Source organism: Macaca fascicularis, chromosome 2 (assembly GCF_037993035.2).
Source record: "Macaca fascicularis isolate 582-1 chromosome 2, T2T-MFA8v1.1".
NCBI classification, from domain to species: domain Eukaryota; kingdom Metazoa; phylum Chordata; class Mammalia; order Primates; family Cercopithecidae; genus Macaca; species Macaca fascicularis.
In genome coordinates, this window is record NC_088376.1 from 177361154 (window position 1) to 177387891 (window position 26738).

Sequence of the window (26738 nt, forward strand, 5' to 3'; positions counted from 1 at the left end):
ATTCTTTTTATAAGAGAAAGATTTTGTTTTTCTTATTTACTCCTGTGTTAGAAAATATCATTGCAAGGAGGTTATCAAAAATAGAAGAACTAAATCTTGGTTTTATTATCTATAAAATGATGGAGCAAATAATATTTAATATGTTTTGAAGCCCACTGGACATGAACATGTTTGGTGGGAAACCTTGAAGGATTCTGTGTTTACATATCTGTATTTCTTTATACCACCTTAGTTCAACTATTTTACCATTCCAAGTTTATTTTCCAAATTATATACAAGCAGATGAATAAGGGAATGTTGCGATTTATTTTTCTTAAGCAAGCTCAGTGTTTTTTGTTTTTTGACACTTTGTTTGGCAAAGGAGGTGTTCAATTTGTTGAGCTGAATGAAGCTTAGAAAGAATAAACTATCACAAGATCTGCCACAAAGTAGATGCGAGGTAGTTGTTCAGTGAGAAGAGAGGGAGAGAGTTATTCCATCCTTGATCCAAACATCACTGTTGGGCAGGTAGATCACTGATTTCCTATTAAACTAAGTGGACAGGAGAGTCCTGAATTAATTATGGAACAGTTTCTTTAAAGACATCAGCTCTCTGCATCCCTTGTCTTGCCACTAAAATGGTGCTATTTCATCCTGTTTCTCCCTTAAAGTAATTTTGTGATTTTTACTACGTTTAAATAACACATTGCTAAAGTCAGGGTATAATGCAAAACCAAAAATAGGGTGGAGAATATCATATACCATCTTATCTCTAGAAAGCAATGTTGTCTGTAGGGCAAGAAAGCAGTCTTTTTATTTCCCTGCAAATTGTGAATTTTTAATATAGTTAGTTTTGAGAAATGAATGTAGGAAACTTTGAGCAAAATGTCCAATAATGACCAGTAAATACATTTCCAGCCCAAAAGTATTTGCACAAATCTTTTTCTATCATATTGTTTAAAAGCAAGATAAGGGGCAAAACTTACTATCTCACAGAGAACTTTATATTCCAAATGAGTTGTATGTCAGGATGAGAGGCTTTCAGGTCAGATGATGGCTTTTGAATATAAATGCACACATTTTAATTTTTCCTAATTGTGTATAAAGATTTTAAAATACACAGGCAGTTAAAACAAATATTCAGCCACAGTTAGATGCACAGGTATTGTATTTTTCCCATCGATACTACTGCTGTATTATGAATTTTTACCAAAATGTACTTTTTAATGGAATGTTTAGTTAGTACTGCTGTCTTTTCATAAGGAGAGACATGATTCAATGTCCAGTTTTCTTCAGTACTCTATTGCCTTGATACATTAGAATAATAAGTGAACATTCAGGAAAATAAAGAGGTTTCTTTTCTTGGGAAAATCGAACTTAAATTTTTTTTTTCCTTAGGAAACTGAAGATACTGACCATTTATTATATATTTTGTTGACTCCCTGTTGTACACACACTACCTCTTCAAGACAAATCTTCCCCCACCTCCTACCCCATAAACTTTTTTTAGGGGGGTGACTTTTATAGCTGTAGAACATTAGCATTTCTCAGTACTGTTTGTTTTGAAACCATGCATTTTCTGTTTGTTTAGGAGTCAGATGGTCAGGGCTGCCCTTTCTGTCGTTGTGAAATAAAAGGAACTGAGCCCATAATCGTGGACCCCTTTGATCCAAGAGATGAAGGCTCCAGGTGTTGCAGCATCATTGACCCCTTTGGCATGCCGATGCTCGACTTGGACGACGATGATGATCGAGAGGAGTCCTTGATGATGAATCGGTTGGCGAACGTCCGAAAGGTAAAACTAGAAACATGGGTTTAGTTAGGGTGGTGTGACCATATGAAAAAGAAATGGTGCTGTCATAAATGGAGTATGACTGAGTGTATTTGAGTTTACAAAAGAAGCACACACACATACTAGGCTAGGCCTGTACAGGGTCATGATCATCAATATCACTGTCTGCTACGTCCACATCTTGTCCTGCTGGAAGGTCTTCAGAAGCAGTAACACACGTGGAGCTGTCATCTCCTACGATAACAATGCCTTCTTCTAGAATACTTCCTGAAGAACCTGAGACCATGTTACGGTTAACGTTTTTTCATTAGTAGGAGTATACTCTAAAATAATGATAAAAAGTATAATATAGTAAGTACATAAACCACTAACATGGTCATTTATTATCATTGTCACATATTATGTGCTGTGCATAAGTATATGTGCTATACTTATATGCAACTGGCTGCAGAATAGGTTTGTTTACACCAGCATCACACAAACGCGTGAGTAATGCTTTGTGCTATGACATTAAGATGGCTATGATATCACCCACCAGGCAACAAGAATTTTTCAGCTTCATTTTAATCTTATCATATCTTACGGGATCACCATGGTATATATGGTCCATTACCAAAATATCATTGTGCAGGGCACAACTATAATGTTGACAGGCTGATATAATCATAGATTGAGAGAGAACTCGATTCTACTCAAGGTACTCTCATTGGTTTTAAACATCATAATCAGAGGTGATGAGAGTGTTTGTATAGAATTAAACATCATCTAACACTGGCAGTAGCAAATCTGTGAAGAAAAAATTTAAGAAGGGAAATTATTAAATTTAGAAATTGTGAAACTGAAATTGATTAAAAATATTCTTTGTTCAATTCTAGAAGAAGTGTCTGATAGAGTTTTTTCTTAATGGGAAGGCTGTCTCACTGTTTGGCTTCTAAGAGGTCACATAAGATTTACTTTTGTGAATTTACCAGAGTCTGAGTTTGCTCATCAGTGTTGTTGACTCAGAAAAATTGACCTTGTCAGTTCACTGAGAATGGATGTTACTGCCCAGTTTAAGTTTATATAACCAGGTACACAACAGACTAGTCAATGAACCAGAATGCCAACTGATTAATTTGCAGACCGGAAATACAGTGGTCAAGGGAGGTAGCCTCTTGGATATCAGGCTATTCCCTGTACAGGAAGATACATGAAATCCCAATTACTTTCACAAATTTTTTGCTCTCAAAATCAGAGAAATGGGATTGAGTGGTGTGAAAGGTCTGCATATATGGTGCCACCCTTCCTCCTGACTTGGGCAGACATGGCTAATCAGTCATGATACTTATCATCACTGAGTTCAGACTTGGCCTACAGAGCCTTTTCAACGCAGCCCTGAAGATCTTCCACTATAGTTCATTAGGTTTTGGCAGGTAGCATGAAACTTATTTGCCGTTGTCACTAGATGCAGTGATGATAATGTGTAATGGCATCAGATTGTATTCACTGTATTCATCTATCTCTGTAGTAAGGAAATGCTTGGTACTGGAATTTCGACAAGGCATTTCTTTGGGTTACTTCATTTTTAGGACTGTGTCCGAGTTTTCCTCTTGGGAAACTCCTGCATTTTCTCCCTCCCAGTGTTCCCTGCTGACCAAATACATTCCCTTAGGATATTTTTACATACAAATTTTTACATAGGGAGATATGTTAACATCACCAACATGGCTACTCTCAAATTTTGCTTTTTTCTGGAATGATTTTTATTATTTATCTTACTGGTTTTTCATAAATTTTGTAATATAACCCTCAGAGAAACTACACATGAGTTCACGCTTTACTCCTGAAACGTATAGTTTTTATTAATAGTTTGAATTATGGGATTTTTTTTTTTACCTAAGAAATGGAAGAAAGAAAGTAGTTATTCCTCAGAAATCCTAAAGGATGAACAAGAAAAATAATCTCAAATTGAAACAGACTTGAGACTTGAATCTCAAAAAACGTTAACTTAAGGAAGACGTGAAATAAAGCACCAGTTCTGCTACAAAGTAGTAATGGGATGCCAGGCAAGTTATATAACCTCTTTCTTCCTCAGTTTACCCCTTTGTAAAACAGAAAAATAATAGTCGCTTCTCTATTGGGTGTTGTGATGATCAGTTGAGATCAAGGACCTAAGAACCTAGAAGAACGTCAGGTCACCAAAGTCATAAATGCTTACTATATTATTACCAATGTTAATTAATAATACTATGTAATACATATTCTAGGACATACTCCGTAATCTGTGTTAGTAGAAATCATTTCATCACTATGCATGTGAGAGAGCTACATATGGGGAGTTGGTGATACTAATGTACTGTTCCCCAGAAGACATAAGTGTGAATACTGGCTTTACAATGTACAAATACAAACAAATCACATGACTAGTCTGAGCCTGATTTCCTCTTCTGAAAAATGAGAAGAATAATACCTCCCTAAATTGTTGAGAGAATGACATATGTTATTAATGCTGGTTTTATTGATTTGTGACCCTTTTTACTGAAAGCTAAAAATAATTTTACATTTTAAGTGGTATATATTTAAATTACGATACTAAGTACCTACAGATGTCCTTGATTTTACATCTTGTCCTAAAATATTCACTACCTGGCCCTTTAAGAAAAAGTTTGCATTCCCAGGTCTAGGACATAGTAAGCATTTAAAGAATGCTTATTGAATGGATGGATAATGGAGAATGACAGAAAAGTATTTGAGATACAACAGCTCAAGTAGTTCAAGTGCTCCAGGTAGCAGTGCTTTTTTTTTTTTTTTAGCTGTGAAGACATTTCAATTTTCTTTACTAAATGGGTTTTCATCTTCAATGATCCAAGTCAGAGGGTGGGTCTAGGCTTTAAGAGAAATTTTTAGAAGAATTTTGTATACCTTACTCCTTGGGAGAAAACAGTATTTGCCCTATGTGAATTTGGGAAAAGTTGCAGTCTCAACCTGCTTTCCATTGAATTAAGTTGAAGCTTGAGCCTCTTTTCAGTAGTGGCACTAACAATAGAAAGGAAATACTGGGAACATAACATGAGAAGCAGAATGTTCCAAGGTGGCTCTAGTGTTTCTCCTTGATCTTATCACCCACTCCCAAGACCATTCATATTTCATTGTCTCTGGCACACTGGTGAGCTTTCTGCAAGGGAACTGAGAGATTTTTACATTGATGCTTTCTGTTTTTTACCCCACAAAGAGTAGAATGATGATCTGAATCCTTACTGCCCTAGAAGTCACACTTCAGTAACTTATTTGGCAGTCAGCAGTGTCATTTAATAAAGCTTTACTTCACTACAATCTTGTTATACTTTCCTGTGGCCGTTATATAGTTTAGAAATGTATATCACTTGTAATTATTTGTTTTTAAGTTAAAGAGTTATATTTCAATTAAATGTCTTTATGTCTACTCATCTGCCTCTAGTCAATTAAACTGATTGTGACTTTTATAGCATTTCATAAATGTATACCACTTAATTTTCAATAAAACCTAAATTTTTATGTAGATACAAGCATAATTCTTTCTGAATAATTTGGAAAATATTGCGATGATGTTATGTTCTTATAGTATTTTATATATACTTCTATATCAGGAGCTACAGTAAATTGTTATTTAAATGACTATCTTTTCTATTAGATTATTAACACTTAAGGCCAGGGACAGTGCCTTGTGTTTGTGTTCCCAGGCACCTAAATGCACTCAATTACTATTTACTAAGTGAACTAATAAATGCACACACCTGCACACGTGTTCCTTTAGGCAATGACCTAATCTTACGCATGTTTTAAACTTTGTTCCAACCTGAATACTAATACATATATATACACCGAACATCAAACTAATAGATTTTGTCTAGTTTTTTCTTACAGGAGTGGTTATAAACAAATGTCACACGGTCATCTTGATACAGTAGTTCTTCTACCTGTATGTTCTTCCTCTATTTTTTAAATCATTCTTCTTTCATTCATGCATTTTCATTCATTCACTCATTCATTTTTTAATTAACTAGTTAATTAATTTAGAGCTGGAGTCTCACTTTATTGCCCAGGCTGGAGTGCAGTGGCACTATCTTGGTTCACTGCTACCTCTGCCTCCCTGGTTCAAGTGATTCTTCTGTCTCAGCCTCCTGAGTAGCTGGGATTGCAGATGCCTGCCACCACACCTGGCTAATTTTTGTATTTTTAGTAGAGACAGGGTTTCACCGTGTTGGCCAGCCTGGTCTCGAACTCCTGACCTCAAGTGATCCAGCTGCCTCAGCCTCCCAAAGTGCTGGGATTACAGACATGGGCCACCATGCCTGGCCTTACTCATTTATTTTTACAACATTTTATTCTGTCAGTTAAAAGAGTGACTGCCAGTGATTGTCCAACAGAATGGTTCCATTGTTTCTATCTGCCATTTTGAATACTCATCTTTTTCTTCTTTTATGAGTGGGCCGATGACAATATTGTGAAATTGTTTCTGCCTGTCTTAAGCATATTACATTCTTTAAATGAGTAATGCTTCCATCGTAGCATGGAAACATACTTTGATTGTATATTCCTGTTACCAAGGTGATACCCCACAGCTGGAGTTTATAAATAGTAGCATACTAAACATATAGTGTATTTCTATTACTTCTTTTATAGTTAAATGTGTTTAATAATGCTAATGCTTACAGAAGCAATAGCACCTAGAAGTCTATAATACATACCTTTTGATTCCCTCTTTGATAGAAGGTATTTTATGATTCTAACTAGAATATGTTTTCGATTTTGCCTGAGTCTATATTGTTGCCTGAGTTTTCAAGCTGTCAGAGTCCTGGGATAATGAGATCAGATGTGAGCGCTCAGAGAAAGTTCAGGATGTGATGGGTAAGATCACAGCCTTCTCTCTGACTTCAATCAGATCACAGCTAAAAAAGAGGATCTGTTGCTACCCAGATATTTGCTTCCTTTTGCCAGAGGATTAGAAGGAATCTTAGCAGTTTTTCACAGTATTAATCACCAAATACATAACATTTACATTTGAAATAAATAAAAATTCACATATAAAATTAAAATGTTGACAGACTGAACTAGTGAATGAGCCCAGATTAGTTCTTATGGTTTTAAACATTGTATTTTCTTAAAATAATATTTAAAATCTTAATGAATGGCCATATTAGAATAAAAATGGGTATAACCTTAAGTCAAGGGAGTTATTCTTTTTTATGCATTCTCCTTTGTTGCCCTCTTCAATTAAAATACATCTTGCTAGTTAAAAACTTAACATGTCATCTAAATATTGCTTTTCCTAATAAGTGTGAAGAAAGCCTCTATAAGCAGGGGTCCCCAAACCCCAGGCCGTGGACCAGTACCAGTCTGTGGCTTGTTAGGAACCAGGCTGTGCAGCAGGAGGTGAGCAACAGGCTAGTGAGCAAAGCTTCATCTGTATTCACAGCCACTCCCCATAGCTCACACTACTGCCTGAGCTCTGCCTCCTCTCACATCAGCAGTGGCATTAGATTCTCATAGTAGTATGAACCCTATTTTGAACTGCACATGGGAGGGATCTAGGTTGTGCGCTCCTTAGGAGAATCTGATGCCTGATGATCTGCCACTGTCTCCCATCATTCCTAGGTGGGACTGTCTAGTTGAAGGAAAATAAGCTCAGGGCTCCCACTGATTCTAAATTATGGTGAGGTGTATAATTATTTCATTATATATTGCAACGTAATAATAATAGAAATAATGTGCACAATAAATGTAACACTTTTGAATCATCCCCAAACCATCCCCTTCCCCTCCCTTCCACCATTCGTGGAAAAACTATCTTCTGTGAAACCAGTCCCTGGTGCCAAAAAGGTTGGAGACTGCTGCTGCATAGTATTCCTGATCCTAAGGAAAGAGGGGTGGGTACATATCACAGTGTTGTTGCAGCTATTTTTAGGAGGGTGTTGCCTTTTTATGTTGTCTATTTAAATCTGACTCACAGGATTAGTGTCCGTATTGGAGCTGTAAGGACAAAAATTACAACAGAAGTGAAATACAAAAATGAAAATAGACATTGGAAATGTAGAACATGGTTCTCAACTATAGGCAATTTTACCTCTTGAGGGTATTCAGTAATATATGGGGACATTTTTGGTTTTCGCAATGACTAAAGGGTGGCAAATACTGCTGGCATTGAGAACAGGCCAGAGATACTAACCATCCTGCAACGTGGGTGATCCTACCCAAGAAGAATGACTCTGACTATAGTACTGATAGTCTAGTCCTCACCACTCCCTTCTCATAACATTTAGGTAGAGTCATGAGTGACAGTAAGCAATCCAAAGTCACAGGTTTGTTGTTTCTCATTTATTTGCATTCTGTTTACTGATTTTCTAAAAGCTCTTCATGTGAAATAGTGGTATTTTCTTTATTAGCATGTGATTAACAAAAGAAACAACTGCCTCATCCAAGTGGTGTATGATGTCATAGGATACCTTGAAGACATTTTTACGTATTTCTCAAAAATAACTTGAATACATAGTATATTAGAAGAAGCAACACTTGAACTCTTTTACTCAGTTTTGAGTCCACTGCCTCTGGTAGATTGTCAGCTCCTTGAGGACACACACTATGCTTTATTCTTCTTCTCATTCTCAGAGCTTTGCATGATGCTTGATACACAGTAGGCCCTTGAGAAGGTTTGGTTTTGTTTTGTTTTGTTTAAATGATCAGTGGTGACACTGTTCTTACTTGTTATATTCTTAAGTAGAGCTACCCTCTTGGAGTCAAACTGCCTGGGCTCATCTTCTAGTTTTCCTACTTAGTATCTATGTACCTTGCTTTATTTAACACCCCTTCCACTCCCTTCCCTCAAGTACTTGGTCCATAAAACTCTGCCTCTTTAAGATTAAATGAGTTCATATATATAAAAAGACATTAGAACAGTGCTGGCACATGGAAAATGCTAAGTATTAGTTGTTACTAATATTATTTTTAAAATAGATTAATAGAGATGGGACCTCACTCTAATGCCCAGTGTGGTCTTGAACTCCTGGCCTCTAGTGATCTTTCCACCTCAACCTCCCAAAGTGCCAGGATTACAGGTGTGAGCCATCACACCTGGCCACATTTTTTATACTAGTGTGATTTAAGACTCCTGAAATATTGCTCTGCTTCTAAGAGTTCAGTTATCTGTATTTTTGAGTTGTCTATGGAAGTTTTTCTTTTAGATACGATATCATTCCATTAGGAAGAATTAGATGCCAAAATTATGTTGGTTACCAAGCAATTATTTGTATTTCTTTAACATATTAACATCTATATAGTTATAATTTCATTGCATGACCACATTAAAATAATTTACTGTTAAACCATATTTCAAATTTGAAACTCAGAAAATGCAAACTTGTCAACATGTCAGCTGAAACACTATTTTAAGGATTAAATAATTTAGATAAGGTTACATTGTTCTTACTTTCTGTGTAATTAAGTTGAAATGATTAAGTATTATCTAAAGTAGGGTGAAGAACTACAGTAACCAAATAGCAATTGCTTGTTCGAACCAGCTTTAGCTGGCATTTGGAGAGCAATAAGGGTTTCACATGAAACCATTATTTTCAGTGACTGAAATTTATTCCTTTAATTCTCAGAATGTTCTTGTTTCTCAGCCATTTTTATGGAAATATTTCTGAATTATATGTCACCCTTCCCTGCCTTCTCAAAATTGGTTATGCAGCTGAGTGAACCAAAGGGCATAAGAAGCCACTACAGTCAACACGACACATTTCTAGAAGCTTACATTTTGCTACAAGATTTAAGGGTAGGTTGCATAAAGAGAAGAGAACCATAAATTTAAACTAAAATCACACATATATTTGGATCAGGATGTAAAATTTGTATAAATATTTAAAGTAAAATATAAAACTTTAAAGAAATTTCAAGGTTATGGAGGCTGATCATAGGCCAAGAGATCAAGTCCCTCTTATAAGAAGGTATTTCAAGGAGAAGCAGTATCATCTCTTGTGTTAACAGTGGTCAGTATTTCGGTAGAACAGTGCCCTTGAGGTTATCCCAAGTGTGAGACTGCACTACTTTAAAGGAGACCTGTCAGCAGCTTTGTTGACCACTTCCCTGCCCGACCTCAAAGAGAAATCGGCTCTTATTCCAATTGGCATTTCTTAGTATATAGGTTTCTGTTTTCCTCCACTTCTTTACTGCTTCTAATTTGAAAATTTCCAGAACATACTAGTAGAACATAGACAGTAATTCGGCCTTTGAGTTAGCTTCATTTTACACACAAATCAAACGTCCATATTCTTAGGAAGGTAGCAGGGTGCCTACATTCTGTTTCTGTAGGAAGAAGTAGGAAAAAAAAATGTTCCTCCTACTTCAGAGGACTTTCCTGTTTCATTCTGGGTTTCTCCCCAAATTCTTATAGGTTGAGACTTCTAGAAGTATGACTGTAGGTAAGCAGGAAATGATTGTGTTGCTCTAGCACAATATTCTTCATATAGGCTTTTGTTTATTATCTGTGGAGGTACTCCAAAATAGATAACAAAAGTCATTTACTTAAGCTATAATTACATATGAATATGTGAGTGTGTGTGTAAGCATTTTTGTAGCATATACCCTCTCTGAATAATATTCTGTGTAGGCTACTGTTTTAAATACTCTTGCTTTTTGTTTTGTTCACAAAATAAAGCGAAAAAAAGAAGAGAACAGTAGCAAGTAAAATATACTTAGAATATTTTATCATGTGATAAATATTTTATCAATGTCCTTCATTAATTTTCACTCATTTATAGAAAAACACTGACTCTCTGAGTCCTTCTCATCATCCTTATTATAATACATGTATATACCTTATTCAGATATGGAAATGCATTAAGTAAAAATCTTGTTAAAAGTATTATAAAATTGACTTTGATTATCTCTGGGACTGTCAGAACTCTCATCCTATTAGTAATTGGAGAGGTTTTATCTTGTCCTGTTTTTATAATAAGCCTGACTGTGCTTGAAGTTTCTTACCAAATGTTTTGCCGTTTCCATAATAATGGATCTTATTAACGTTTTTCTAAAATGGCTCTTTAAAGATGTGGATAAAATGAACAGTGACTAAAATAGAATGAGTCCCCGATTATTATTGGTAATTACTGAACATAATGAGATGGGCTTTTGACTACTTTACTTCTTGAGTGTTTTTCTGTCAGGATTTTCTGTTAAAGATTGAAAATGTGGATTTCTCTGTTCCTCGTGGATCCTAAAAAAGGATTCTGTGCATTTTGTCAGAAAAATAAATAATAGTATTTATTAATTTCCAAAGGCAAAGGGTGAGTATGTAGACATAAAAGAATCCAATGTGGTCTTTAAATTTCTAGAACACCAGTATTCTAGTTTGTAAAAGATATTCTCAATGTTACCAGGACTAGAGAACTTAAGAGAAATTGTTAATTAGACAAATACACTGGTGTGATGATAATACAGGAAGGAATCAAGGCTGGCTCAGCCTTTGAATTTGGTAAGAAGCTGAAACAGATAATTTATCATAAAGTGTTAGAAACAAGTTAATACTAGAAAAATGTGGGAATCACCTAAAATCAAGATAAAGGAATGAAATGATACTACTCAGTGTCTTGTAACTTGAAAGGATGTTTCTGTCTTTCCCAACTTTTGCAGTTACCGCTACATAAAGATTTTTGATGTTGTGAATAAATTCTGTACCATTAATTCTGTGTTCACATTCTACTTTCTATGCTTTATGACTTAATTTTTCCATACTTATATTTATTTGGCTTAAGAGTAGAGAGATGAACATGAAGGAGTAACAAAGAAAGGAACTCATTTAAGCACTGCCCAAAAGGACATGATACTTTAGTCATTCATTAACACATGAAAACTAGAAGAGCACAGGTGAAATCTCTACCATGAAAAAGTCAGAAAAATTAAACTGCAGAAAAAATAGTGACAGCAATTATAAAAGAAAGAGGTTCATTATCCTAATATATAAAGAGCACATTCATATCAACAAACAGGAAATTAGTGGATATGGGAACAAAAAAAAAAAAAAAAGCAGCAGCAGCTAGTGACCCAAAGAAGAAATATACATGTCCAACAAACATTGCATTTCTTTCAAATTATTTGTCAAGGAAGAAAGGGCAAATTTAAACATTGGTATGACCCATTAAACTGACAATCAAGCATCAGAGCAAACAAAAATATTCTTTGTGTTTGAGTTTTGTGTAATGGTAATTATCACACATGGCTGGTGAGAGAATAAATTGGTTTTACCATCTGGACAGCAAAAGTGTCTTAAGAATGTTCATAAATTTGACACAGTTACATGTCTAGAATCTTGTGCTCAAAAAAATTCTATGATTCTTAAAAACTAGCACATATATGGTTAAAGATTTCTTTATGATACTACTTTATAATAAAGAAAACTTGAAAACAGCATAAGTGTTCATTGCACAGGAATGGTTTTGTAAATGCTGGTACATCCATATATGCATACTTTAAAATTATATTCATGAAGAATGTTTAACGTCAGTTAATTTTTTTCTGTATAATGCTAACAAACATTGAGTAGATTTAACATTGTGTATGTGATTAGGAACCATCACCAATGGCTATATGTAGGTGTTCTTTAAAATATCTTTATATTTCCTTATAATTCCAAAATTTCCTGCAGTGAAATTATGTTCTTTATAATGAAGAGAGAAAAAGTGAAATAAACAGAAAATTGAAAAGACACAAGGACAGGACTGCCAAAACCAGTAAAACGTGTTTTTTATGGCAAACAGTTTGACAACATGCATACCCCTAAACTTATAAGCCTAATCTGATTCTTAAACTACTTTTCTCGTTATCATTTGTTGTTTTTTTGTTTAAGACCCTTTCTAGGTTAAGAAGAAAGAACCTAATCATGTTAAATTAAATTCTAAGTTTGTTTTTTTAAAGGTCAGTGCTAATAATAGCAAGTAGTCCAAGAGGCATTTCTATTTGACTTTTGAATGCATATTTACTTAATTTAATTATTTGGTTAGATATTTGATTTTGTTACTATTGCATTGTTTAGAGTTGATAGTGGGAGGAATTGTCTGGGACAAAATAAATAACACGGATGGGCATTCTGTTTAAAAATAACTTTAATGGAATTACCTTTTGGCAGTGTAGATGGGCAAGCTTTGACTAGAAATTTAGAGATAATAGTTTACATTCTGTCCCTTTTACATCAAAATAATCCATTTTCCTAATCATTTCATTTAAATAAAAATTAAATATTTTACATCAGCATTTATTTTGTGTTTATACATGTTTTACATCAGCATTTATTTTATAATGCATTATTTAATTTTATTAACCCAAAATGTTCCTGTCAAATGGATTAATTTTATTCTTTAATCTACAGATAACAATACCAATAGGTGGTGACATTTTCAAGACTGCATATGAAATCAGGTTATACATTTGGTTATACATTTATTTATATGATTACTCAAATGAAAAAAAAAATGTTCTTTATAACCAGTTGGCATTAGAACTTAGTTAGATAGCCATACTTGAAATTTACATTTTCTAATCAAGATTATCCATATGAACAAAATATTAACTGTTATTCAGAATTTAAATGAATCCTTTCCTACTTTTCTACCCAAGATGTTTTATACTTATGTGTTTGGTCTGCATTTTTATACACAATGGAAGTAGTAGTGATTAAGAGGAATACTGGACAAATCAGTAAGTGATAATTAGCACAGTTCACAGTCTTAGGATTTAAACCTGAGCCAGGGGATTGGTTCTGTGTTTGTTTGTTGTTATTGTTTTACTCCAACAGCTCTCTTTATTACCTATCATATGTAGAGAAAGATAAATAGCCTGGGTAAATTGAACTGGGGATTAGAACTGTGGAAGAAGGCCCAGAAAAGGGTGGAGGAAATGGCTGATAAGGAGTCAATTTAGGGGATGATATGAACTGGTAGACTAAAGATGAAGTCCCACATTCAGGTCCCAGCTATAGAGGCATTTGAATTATTTGGTGATTACCTGTACAGGGGAAAAGCCTGTTACTCTAGAATTTAGTCTTTTAAAATGCAAAAATAAAAATTAAAAATGCAGATATTACATAAAGACAGCATTGTCTTTTAAAGGAGAAATAATTTCAGTCTACATTGAATTGATCTACTTTATTTTTTTATTTTCAGAAGGATAAAAAAGAGCAGACTTTTTATTCTTTAAAGCAAGCTGATAAATTTTGATGTCCTGAATTTTTAATATCTCATCCAAAAAATTAATTATGGACTGGATTGTGCAACGTTGTGCTAGATTTCCTTTTTTCCTTAGACTTTCAAATAGGAAGGCAAGAAAAATACAATTTGTCATGACTCAAATAAATTAAAAATGACCTTCTTTATGAACAATATCTACTAAAAATGTTTACAAATCTTCGTAGTGTTTGAATTTTACCAGCAATGAAAGTTAGTGCAAAGCTTCAGCATGCTAATTGCGTAATTGTTTTTAAAAATAGTAAAAGGTTCAGCAAAGAATAATGCATTACTATCAAAAGAGCATTGTTAAATTATGTACTCTTAGGTGAGAATTTTACTGTAATTTAGGAGAACTCAGGAAAATGAGGTTTGGTGAGTTTAGTACATATAATCAATAAAGGTGAAAGATATTTTGGTCATTTACATACTCTCCATAAAATCTTTCTAACTAAGCCAACTTACAGATACTGTATTGCTTCAAAATGAATTAATTCTTCAAAAGGACAGTACATAATCACCTTCAGAACACAGTATGAATTGCACTAAGCAAGGTGTGCTTCCAGTTACATTCACAAAGCTTCAGATAGTCTGCTTATCTGGAAGTATCTAAAATTTCAAGGTTATTACTTTGCCACACACATTGGTTTGGATGTCTGTTCTGAGGATTTTCATTATACTCTTTCAGTATCTAACAGGCTCTTCAACACATTTCAAATCAAGTTTACCCCATTATTTAAACATGCTAGAAGTTTAGTAACTGCTTAAATATTAGTAATTAATCTACTCTAGGGTGAAAGTCACGTTCTAATACTGATGATGGGCTGTTAGCTCTATCACAATTCTGTGTCCTGTTACAGTAAATGAGAGAAGTGGGAAAATATTTGCAGAAGAAAAGTGCTTGGAGGAACACAGGTCTCATTCAGCAGTCTTTGCAGTGTGTGCATCTAGCCCTGAAAAGTGTCTTTGCAAGTAACTAAAGAACTATGCATTCTTTCTATATATATAAAAATATATTATTTGGGCTAGAAACAGTGTTGATAGCTTTGCTTCTTGATTCTTCTTTGTAAAGGATAGTAGCCATATCAACAAAGCATTTTTCTCAGGTAACAGCTTTTCTAGTTCTCAGAGAATATAATTTATCCTAATAGGAATGTTGGAGAATTAGTTGTCCTGTGACAATTGCTGATCTACAGTGTCAAGATTCTGTGATGCAGATAGCTTTATATGAGGATTTTTTTCTGATCTATGATGACTTTGGGATTAGTTTTGCTCCAGAAGTATCAAATTTATGGAACATGTGAGGCCTGTGACTTTCTGGGTAGAACTGTTCTTTAGTTAAGAATCACTGACTATACTAAACTCAGTTTGTGACTATAGAGATTCTTTATTTTCTCCTTCAGTGACAATTGAATTTTTTCGACTTACCATAACCAAGCTAAAAGGTATGAAAAAGAATCACTAATTTTTTAAAAAGAAATGTTTCTTAAAATTGTAATGTAAAATTATGTTGAATTTTGTTGAATGATTATGTTATTCGGCACCAACAGAGACAAAGACTTTGCAGTTTAGTAATGTCATGACAATATTCAGGCATATCGGAGGTATGGTCTTCTGTTTAGCTACCCAGATTTATTTATTTTATTGTTTTTTTAGAGACAGGGTCTTGCTCTGTTGCCCAGGCTGGAGTGCAGCGGTACGATATAGCTTACTGTAAAGTCAAACTCCTGGGCTCAAGGAATCCTCCTGCCTCAACCTCTTGAGTAGTGGGACTGGAGGAGTGTACCACCAGACCCTTCTAATTAAAAAAAATAAAAGATTAGTAAAGAGGAGGTCTTACTGTGTTGCCCAGGCTATTGCCTTGGCCTCCCAAAGTCCTGGTATTACAGGCATCAGCCACCAGGGCTGGCCTCAGATTTATTTTTAAAAAGTCTTTACAAAGGATGCATAAATTTCCAACTATATAAATGTGGGCTGTGCAGTGACTTCCTTGCAAATCGTATACTATGGGAAGGAGGAGAAAAAAGAAAGAAACTTAACAGTGAAGAAGTCTGATAAACAAAACCACAGTCAGGTAATTAAGGTCAACAACAGCAGTGATGAATCATGTTGATAGCATGGATCCTTGATATGATGTGGTCAGAATGACACTTTACTTCCGTGGTCCTACTCCTCAAAACTTTTAACCCCAGGCTAATTATTTTTAAAAATTAGACAAATCCCAGTAAAGGAACATTCTGTATAATCTCTAACCAGTACTCTACAAAACTGAGTCATCCAAAACAATGGATGTCTGAGAAACTGTCAGAGCCAAAAGGAGAGTAGGGAGACGTAATAATAAAAACTAAGATAGTGTCCTGCATGCGATCCTGGAGAAGAAAAAGGACATTGGGTATAAACTAAGAAAATCTGAATAAAGTATGGATTTTAGTTAATTAACTAAAGCCTTATACAGTGTAACAGTGTGAATGTGAACACAAATCTATTATCTCAGTTAAAGACAGACTAAATGATAAAGCTGCTGAGTTCATATTAAATTGTCAAGTGATGACATCAGCAATTCGTACAAAGGTAAGTAACGTTAGTAGGAAAATGGCTTACAAATAAGTTTAAAACTCTATAAATACTAACATTCAGAAACAGAACAATATCAAAGCATGATAGAGAGTGTTGTAAAAAGTAAGCCTAAATCTTGAAAGAGCTAGTAACTTAGACTTGAAAAGGAAACTGCCCAGTATTTTAGAACAGAATATTGTTTATCCTGTTAAGGCTACTTGATTAACTATATGGCTTTTAGAACAAATAGAAATCAGGTTATGCTGCATTAAAACACATAGAGACACACACACAAACACACAACCTTATGCAATAGGAAGCGTTACATACAAATTGAAATACTTACTGGCTTTTTGATGCTACTTTATCTACCAGACAATATGGAAAACTTGTAGTAACAGAAACTTAATCAGTTTTTGCCAGAAGTACAGACAGACTTTCCTAGATATAGTTCATTGTGTTTCAAGAAAAATGTTTAACTTGAGAATCTTTTCTATGTGTAGTATTAAGGAAAAAAAAATGGGCTTAAACCTGTTTATTTTAAACATACAATTTTTTTTTTAAAACCCCACCTGATTTCATTGGTTTGCAGGAAAATAGATTATGTACAAGATGCATGTTTGGAACAAAGCAATAGCTAACTATTAGAATGTACAAAGGACGAGCAAAAAAATTTATAATATAGAGATCCAAGAGCAATGTGCATTATTGTATTATGTGTTTCTGGCTTCCTCAGAAAATATAGATGGGTGTCTTGAAGAATATCTGCATTTGATTGTCTTTATATTATACTTTTGCTGTTCTTTTTTCTTAGCCCCTTTCTGCAATATGTAAGAAAAACTTATCAATCTGTTCATTTTGTAATATTACCCTTGAGGGACAATGTGAACTATTTGCTTCTGTTAATCAGGGTAAACTAAGGGAATTCATTTTAACAAATGTATGGTGCCAGAAACCTTCTTCCAACCAAATGTGTTCTTTAAGAACAGAGAACACTCTGCACAGCTAATAAACAGCAGCATCTTTCTCTTTTTCTATTCTAGTGCACTGACAGGCAGAACTCACCAGTCACATCACCAGGATCCTCTCCCCTTGCCCAGAGAAGAAAGCCACAGCCTGACCCACTCCAGATCCCACATCTAAGCCTGCCACCAGTGCCTCCTCGCCTGGATCTAATTCAGAAAGGCATAGTTAGATCTCCCTGTGGCAGCCCAACGGGTTCACCAAAGGTAGATCAATTTTATTAGAAACACAGATAAAATTTTGTAAGACAATTATTGATTGCTCAGATTCTTCTAAATTCCATTACTCATATTTTTTGTGCTTTTAATTGTGAACAAGTTTGATGAGTTTCTCATTTAGTTTATGGTGAGCACATGTTCATGTTTCTTGTTTTATTACTGTAAAAGTTACACGTAATTTTTGCAGAGAGAGCATATGTCTGTAGCCCCATGATTTACCAAAATAAGTAGCAGAGTAAGTATGGTTATTTTGTAAAATAGATTTAAAAAGTCATTATATGCATTGAAATAATTTGCATGCTGTTATTAAATGATATTTTGCACTCATTTTTATAGTGCCATGACAAGAAAAATGTGATGGGAGTATATTTGCATAAGGGCTTAAGGTGTGACAAATTATCACCCTTGTTTCAAGGTGACTCAGAAGAGAGAATTATATGTAGTTTTTAAACCTCGGGAAATTAATTACAATGAATTGCAATATTTGCAAAGTAATTATATTACTGTTTAATATTAAAGACATAATTCTTACTCTACAGTTAAGCCTACAATTTATTTTATTGTGTGGATTTTTTCTTCAAATTTGATAAGTATACAATTTTAAAAATTAATTTTATTTGGTAACATGCTCTGTTCTCTAAAATTTGTTGGAAGCACAATATATTTAGTAGTGTTTGATTTTCCTGTATTACCAGTTAACTTGGTTTTAAGATCACACATTATTAGAATATCATTTAGAATTATGTAAACACAACAGATTCCTTTTTTCTCTGCTACTTTCTAACATTAAAATTACAAATCAATCATCAGATTAACCATGTAAATAAAAGTCAAAAGCTATGAAAAGCATACACATTCAATTCATTGATCTATACCTTTATATTTCTATGTAAGAATCAGCCTGATCTTTTAAAATACTGTAAGAATTCATAAAATTGAAGTAATTTGATATGTAGTGCTGCTCTGTTATTTGTGATCTTTTACTATTCTGGTAATAACTGATAAAGAAGCAGAGCACATTTGCCCCCAAATGCTGTATCACACTGATGAAAACAAAAATAAAGAAAAAGCTTTTAATCTTCTAAAAATATTACAAATACTACAAATCAAGTTGCTCTTTAAAAAAACTAGAACAGTGACAACTTTTCTCGTCTCACCTAAATCATAGAAATGTGCAAATAAATTATTGACATTTTATGTCAAAGCCATCATATGATTTTGATCTACTTGTTTCTGTATCATTTCTATGACTTAACATTTGGATTTATGTACTCATTTCTGGTTTTTTTAAATCCTAATGAAATGTATTTATGAGTTTTTTATTCTCATTTAAATTTCATTAACTGGTAATAAAAGAAACTTATTAAAAGATGGCACAGGAATCTAGTAAAACTCCTTGTTTGCTTAGAAAATTAAAGTAATAATACATGTTTGAAAGTTATTTCAATGCATGGTACAACTTTTAGTTTGTTTTCTCTCTCTCCTGTTTCTTTAGTCTTCTCCTTGCATGGTGAGAAAACAAGATAAACCACTCCCAGCACCACCTCCTCCCTTAAGAGATCCTCCTCCACCGCCACCTGAAAGACCTCCCCCAATCCCACCAGACAATAGACTGAGTAGACACATCCATCATGTGGAAAGCGTGCCTTCCAGAGACCCACCAATGCCTCTTGAAGCATGGTGCCCTCGGGATGTGTTTGGGACTAATCAGCTTGTGGGATGTCGACTCCTAGGAGAGGGCTCTCCAAAACCTGGAATCACAGCGAGTTCAAATGTGAATGGAAGGCACAGTAGAGTGGGCTCTGACCCAGTGCTTATGCGGAAACACAGACGCCATGATTTGCCTTTAGAAGGAGCTAAGGTAAGAAATACGCAAAGCAGAAGCTAGAGAATCTGCTTATAAATGCTTCTGATGGTCAGTAGCATAAAAGGTTGGGAAGTTTTTTTTTTTTTTTTTTTTTTTTGCCTAGCATGGCACCTCCTGCAAGTCTTTAATTATCCCCAAGTTATAAATAATCAGAAGCTCATTAAAATTTGAACTTAAGAGAAGTCAGGAGGTTCTAAGTAATGATTTAATTTTAATGTGAAGACACTAGACAATTTGCCAGAGATTTATTTCACCTTCCCTTATTTCATTTGCCAAAAATTTCTTCTATTAACAACTTAGTGGTGGTATAATCAGCACTGCATTTTTTTTTTTTTTTTTTTTGAGACGAAGCCTCGCTCTTGTCCCCCAGACTCGAGTGCAATGGCATGGTCTCGGCTCACTGCAACCTCTGTCTCCCTGGTTCAAGTGATTCTCCTGCCTCAGCCTCCCGAGTACCTGGGATTGCAGGCATCTGCCACCACACCTGGCTAATTTTTGTATTTTTAGTAGAGATGGGGTTTCACCATGTTGGCCAGACTGGTCTTGAACTCCTGAGCTCAGGTGATCCTCCCGCCTCAGCCTCCCAAAAGTGCTGGGATTACAGTTGTGAGCCACTGCGCCTGGTCAGCACTGTATTTTTAACAAACTGTTTTAGTTCCATCCAATTTTTACAAGTCGTGTTACTGTACATGTGATAAATCCGTTGCTGGAGTTAGTTATTGTTGCCTGGGACAGTACACATTAGGCAGCCAGGTAAAATGAACTTCCTATATACTCAAAAACACTAAACCAAGTTCACTCTTAAAAATCAAGTTCTTTTCCCCTAAAACTGAGAGATTCTCACCCTTGTTGACTTCTCACTTGAAGGATGTTACCACTATCATTTATATGTCCAGGAAGGAGTTTATGTGTGCAGGAAACTGAAGAGACAGCAGCAGAAATCATTTACTTTAGAATTCTTGGTATTCTTGGTAGTTCCTTGGCAGAGGTATACTGTAATAATTTCTGGTATTTGGTTCCAGGATGCTTTTGACTCTGAGATTAGATCCTTGCCATCTTCCCTTTACTGATGGAGGCGTTGGCTCTTCTGAAGACTGTAATATTAAAGTGATCTCATCTCTGTAGACCTTAAATTGATATTTTACAGAAGTAGTCTAGTCCTTCAAAATAATGGTTAAAGTTGGTAAGTTCATCTTATTTTCAGGATACAAGGAAGAAGCGTGACTTGCACTCAGCTCCTCTGTGTGTGGAGGTACAGTGATAATGAACACTTTGTATGACAATATTTAACCTCAGTGATGTGGGGTAGCCAGGAAAGGGAGAATCACAACTCAGTAGCACTGCATTCAAAACAAAGGCAAGGAGTGGTGGCAGTTTGCTGTGACTCTTTGCTGGTGACTCAACTTGGTACCTTCGGTCTCATCTATTATAAATATGACGATCTCTAAAAGTTTCCTCAGGGTCATCTAAATATAATGTAAATGTAAGAGAACATACTAATAAAATCAATTTTATAATGATCTCTGTCAGTGGGGAGCTCATCCTCAAAAGAGTTTTTCCACAACCTAGAATGCTGATTGGAAGGACCTGCCATTCGTTTTCAAAAATTTTCAGTGTTGTTTTTTTTTCCCCTTTAGCCTTAACTTTTTATTCATATGTGATCACACTTATCTTGAGAAGAGTGTTAGAAGAAGTTGTAATTACCTAGTTATATCTCAGAAGCGTGTTATAATTTATTTTCTAAATGGACTTCAAAAATACTTGAAATATAATAGTTGTCATAGCCATTTCATTGAAGATATCTTGTTTCAGGGTTCTTTTGGATAACGTGTTCTAGTTTTAATGCTGTTATAAATTTACCCTCCTAAGCTCTAGAAAGCTGGCTGATAATTTTTTTAAGAAATGTTACAGTTGCAAAAATTGAGGTGACAGTTTCTTAGGTTATTGGTATGAGATACTGTATTTTATTAACTTCAGGTATGAAATATTAATTGTGAGTTCAGTTATAAGAACATTTCTTTAAATATTTCTCTGTGAACTTTCATGTTGTGGTCATTGATGCAGATTAGTATAACAGAGAAGACTGACTGAAAATTTTATCTCTTATTGAAAACTAAACTTTACTGCTTAGTTCTCTCTAAATAATTTTCATTAAGATTCCCTAAGGTCTAATCTCATATATTGTGTGTCTTTATATTGCAATGCTAATATCCTCAAGTTAATCTCATGTTACTCTTAGATTTGGTGTTTCAACCAAAATTAGACTTCTAAGATTTCTAATTTCAACCTAATTGTTTAACTTCTGGAGTGAACTGTAAAGAAGACCTTGATTCATTGAATGCCACAAAACTATAAAACAGACCTTGTCTCCTCTTTTATTACCATTATAAAGGAAAAATGGTTTCACTTCATTAGATCATAGGGCTTACCAGAACTTACATAAAGTAGAAAAGGCCTAATTCCTCTCTCATTTCATTGTTGGGAGACTTAAGAGGTTGGCTTCAACTAGCAACTGACATAATCACTTAGGATCCTGTAATTCTCAGTTTCTGTGATCCTGGGTTGGAGTTTGTTACCAGGCTCTGAAATCAGGCCTGGATTTCACTTTCTGCTCTAGAATGTACTGGCTTTGTGTATATAGCAACTTACTTCATCTTTGTCTCCAACCTCACTTATTTTCCTTATAAATAAAGTGGAACTTTATTTTATTCCTTTATATAAAATGGAATAATAATAATACCTGGTATCTAGGATAATAGTTAGCTTCCAACTATCTGAATTTCTATACCGCTTGGTTCAGGAATAAAAACAAAAATAACAGCTGGACATAGAGTGTCAAAATAAGTTGTAACACTTGGCATTTTTATTCAAAATAGTTGTCTGTTTTATAAACCAAAACATCTTTGTTTCACTCCTTTTTTCTTTTATTTAGCATAGTTCCTAATGAATGTTTGGTAGGCACTCAATAACCAAGTTATAACTTGGTTAAGCTTATAATATAATACTTCCTTGGTGCTAGTAATCTAACGCTAAAGCCAGTGGTAGAGAAAAAGGAGTATATGTGCTTGGGTTTGAGTGTAGGCAGCTGTAGGCCAGGAGAGAAAAGGTGGAGGAAGAATATGGCCATGATATGCAAGGAGTTACAAATGGACAGGTTTTTGTATATCTTGCATAGTTTTCATGTTTAAAGTAGATTTTTTTCCTCTGCAGAAGAGTAGTCATTTTAAATATGTAGATCATATACAATAAGAAAAAGAGAGCGAGTGAAGAGAAAGGGGAGATATTTTTATTTTATAAAAGGACTAAGATTTTTAATGAAAATAGTAGATATTAACAACATATTTTCACCCTTCATACCTAATAGTGCCATTTTGTTTTGTCTTACTTTATCATTGGGATAAAGATTGTGGAGATTTAGATATTTGGAGGCTGTTTTATTGTTCACATAATTCATCAGGCCCCCTAATGTAAGCAAATACGCTTTTTTTTTTTTTTTTTTTTTTTTTGGTCAAATCATAAAAACTGCCGCTTAGGTTTAGTAGTTTTCATTAGAGGCAAAGCTTCAAATTTAATAGCATCTTCCCATTTTAGAGATAAGAAAATGTAGATAAGTACTAAAAATTGAAGTGAAAACTAATTATTACATCTGGAACACACAGGAATTTATAAAAGTCAATACCCTGTCGATGGGCGAGGACTCGCTTCCCTTCATTACTCGTCCTGTCAGTATGTCAGTTCTCATCATCCAATAGAACCATTTGCCTTTTCTGTTTGCGTTGTAACTAGAACAATGAATGGTAGGGGAAATGGGAATAAATTAAGCTCTAATTACTCCATTTGGTAATTGTAGAGAGCTCTGAGGAAAAAAATTCTTCTAGCTCATAGTTAAAATGAAGTGTAAGAATTTTTTGTGACATTCATTTACTCCCTTTACTCTTCCCCTCGTGCCTGGCATAATCAAAAGCTAGTCAAGGTAGTAATTTAAATGTGGATCTACAGGCTAAGAGTTATTAAGTTTATTTATCTGAGTTTATTGGTAAGAGATTTCTGTCCTATAGCATTGTTTCCATTCTCTGAAAGTCTTAGATTTTAGTCACCTTATAAAGCTGTTCCTTAATAGACATCTTGTTGGCTAGATATTTACTATCGTTGGTGGTTTGTTTTAATTATCTGAGGAAAATAGTTCTACCAAAGTATATTAAAATATGACTAGAAACTTGAAATGTATCTACTTATTTCTAGATATCAACATTGTACCCAACTGTCATTATTTGTTCTCTTGAGGCAGTAAGAATACTGCTGTTTCTTTTGTGATAAAACTATTTTTAACTGGTCATGTTACTTACAGTGACATTGTTCTAAAGATGACCTTTGTATGATAATTTTTTGAAGACGTTGCAAGATAAATACATCAAATGATTTCCCTTTTTGCAGTTGTGGCTTGTTGTACTTTTGGTGGAGAGGCAGATGTTTATATTAATGACCTTAAAGTTACCTATAAATTTCGAGGACTGTCTTTAAGAAAATCAGTCCTCTGTGTGTACTGGTTTCATGTCCAGTCTGATGCTGAAGGACAAAATACAGGGGTACTTTTGAGGTAGCATGTGTAGGGATTGACATGCATGGGGGTTGACATGTGTAGGATCGGGAAAAGGCTTGTGTTTAGTAAGATTTTTTAAAAATGTTTTTCTTAATTGTGCGAAGATTTTCACAAAATTGTTTTCTGTGTATCTCAAGGGTCCCAAATGTTTTAATCTTCAGTTTTTAAACAATATCTGAATCACAAGAAAACATTTTACACTTTAGGATTAGATGATACCTTGAGGCATTTAGAGAAATATTAATCTAAGATAACCTAGATTTCTAATAAATTATACAAGCCAGTTTATACTTCTTTCACAAGTCTACACTTCCACTATTGTTTTCTTATTTCTTCAACCTCATTACCTAATTCAGCTATATGAGTACCTAGCATGTTCAAGACACTCTGGGGAATACAAAGAGGAATAAAGCACAGAAAAGCTAGTCAGGATGAGACAGGCATGTGATTAAGAGGTAAGGCATATGAGAAGCATCCAGAAAATGTGTGGGATCCCCAAGAAGAAAAAAAATTCCAAGATGCAGGACTGAAAAAGTAATAAAGAAAGCTTCATGCAAGAGGGTCACTGGCTATAGATATTAAAAGACTGGCAGCTGTTGTTTTTGTAGTTATTACAGAAAGGAATAGCATGGAGGTGGGAGAATATGTTTAGTGATAATACAGTCAGTTTTGGATGGCCTATAGCATAAAAAGAGTGGGCAGGTGAGGTAAGACCATGGCAAGGTAAGTTGAAACCAATTATCAAGTGTCTTGAATTCTACATTAAGTAATCATAATTTGGTAGGCAGGAGAGAACATTTAAAGTTTTCTTTTCTGGCAGAGGAATTACTAGGATTAGAATTGTGAATTTAGAAGATTTAAATTGGTAGCATTTCCAATGCAATTGTGATAGATTTGGGACAGTGAGCTAAGAATGCAGAGGATGAAAAGATGTTTCTTAGTTGAGGATTCAGTGAGGTTTCAGTGTGAACTGCTTCAGTTGATACTATCAGTCTGCACATTTGAATAACTGCAGTTTTTTTTTACCATTTGCAAACAGGTTTTTTAGATATCTTGAAAATATATAAAGTATTTATTTTTAGCCCCCAAAGTTGTGATTTATTGTACTCACTCAGGTAGTGGCAGCTAAAATGATTTTCTGGTGTAATGAAATGGTTGCAGGTGAGAACATAAAATTCAGAATGACATAATGTTAAATCTTGTTCTTTAGCCACTATCCATAAATATAAACAGCCACTTTAGATGAACAGAAACATGATCATCACTTTATAAAGTACCTGCACATTTAGGTCCTTTGCTGTCTCAATCTAATAATTAGGAAAGAACTAGACAGAATTCCAAGTTTCGTATTAGGCATATTGTCAACTCTCAGTACATATTTATGAACAGTTTGCAGGAATAACAGCCATTAAACAAATTATATATATGTGTGTGTGTGTGTGTGTGTGTGTATGTATATATATTTATGTGTGTATATATATACACATATTTGCTGAGAGTATTTCAGTAATAATGAGTTTCTTTCAGCTAAACCTAAGGAAAGTCATTTCACTAGTTAATACCTCCGTTAATAAGTACATCTAAGCCAATCAGCAGTCAATATTCATTTCAGCCCTACTGTGTGTAAAGCACCATAAGGCATATGCTGTAAAATGGTAAAGGAGTAATAAGAGTTTTTGTCCTGAAAGAGGCCCAGCGTGGCCTAAATTCTCCTTGACGAAATGTAAGTACACAGAACACGAGCAAAATATTATCAGATGCCAAACATCAAATGAATGGTTCAGAAAAGACACTACAGCATTTCAGTGGCTCTAGAAATCCTTTAGTTACTATACGTCAGTAACAAATGGTATTTCTGAAACAGTTAGAAAAAGTGCCATTTGCATTTTAAAGCAAATTAATGGATTGTTTCAAAAAATTAGGAACAAGTCATTTAATTTTCTTAGATACTGCCCTCCAAGAGTAAGTTACCTCATTAATTGTACTTTGTGGTTTTACTAGTGATAGCCATCATTGCCTGTATGACTTCTCTTCATGAAACTGAATAGTAGTACACAAAAATATGCAAGCTCTGTTATTAGTATTTTATTCTCATTTACCTAATGTGCAAGATGAAAGCAATTTCAATACCGGTAAATGTTTGAGTGTATTGGTATTTTTGAAAGATATATTCACAGTGTTCTGATTATAAAATTATGGTTGGTTTATTGTTAAATTAGAACCAATACAACTGAAACTCCCATATCTCTCTTTTATTTTATTGTTGCTGAAATTTTATTAAGCATCTATCTATGTTGGATGATTTGTCCTCAAATAACAAACTATTGCATATAAAATTCACATTACATTTTCCCAAATGAGTTTTATATGTATTTGTGACATGAATTAAGGAAATTTGACTGCAGATATCTTACATTGTATCTATTCCTGCAGCATGCAAAGAATTCCAATGAAGAATGACTTCCAAAGCTCAGTA

General features: G+C 34.3%; 1 protein-coding gene across 8 annotated transcripts in view; it reads left to right on the forward strand.

Annotated features, from left to right (window-relative positions):
- The window catches only part of CBLB (Cbl proto-oncogene B), a 214374-nt gene that overhangs the window by 147568 nt on the left and 40068 nt on the right, over positions 1–26738 (forward strand). For 7 of the 8 annotated variants that reach the window (XM_005548241.4, XM_005548244.4, XM_005548242.4 and 4 more), the window contains 3 exons: positions 1571–1774; positions 17598–17783; positions 19291–19656. In XM_005548241.4, coding sequence (XP_005548298.3) covers positions 1571–1774; positions 17598–17783; positions 19291–19656 — 756 coding nt within the window. Of the gene's footprint in view, positions 1–1570; positions 1775–17597; positions 17784–19290; positions 19657–20684; positions 20876–26738 lie in introns of those variants that run through there. The other variant, XM_074033535.1, reaches the window with a different exon arrangement.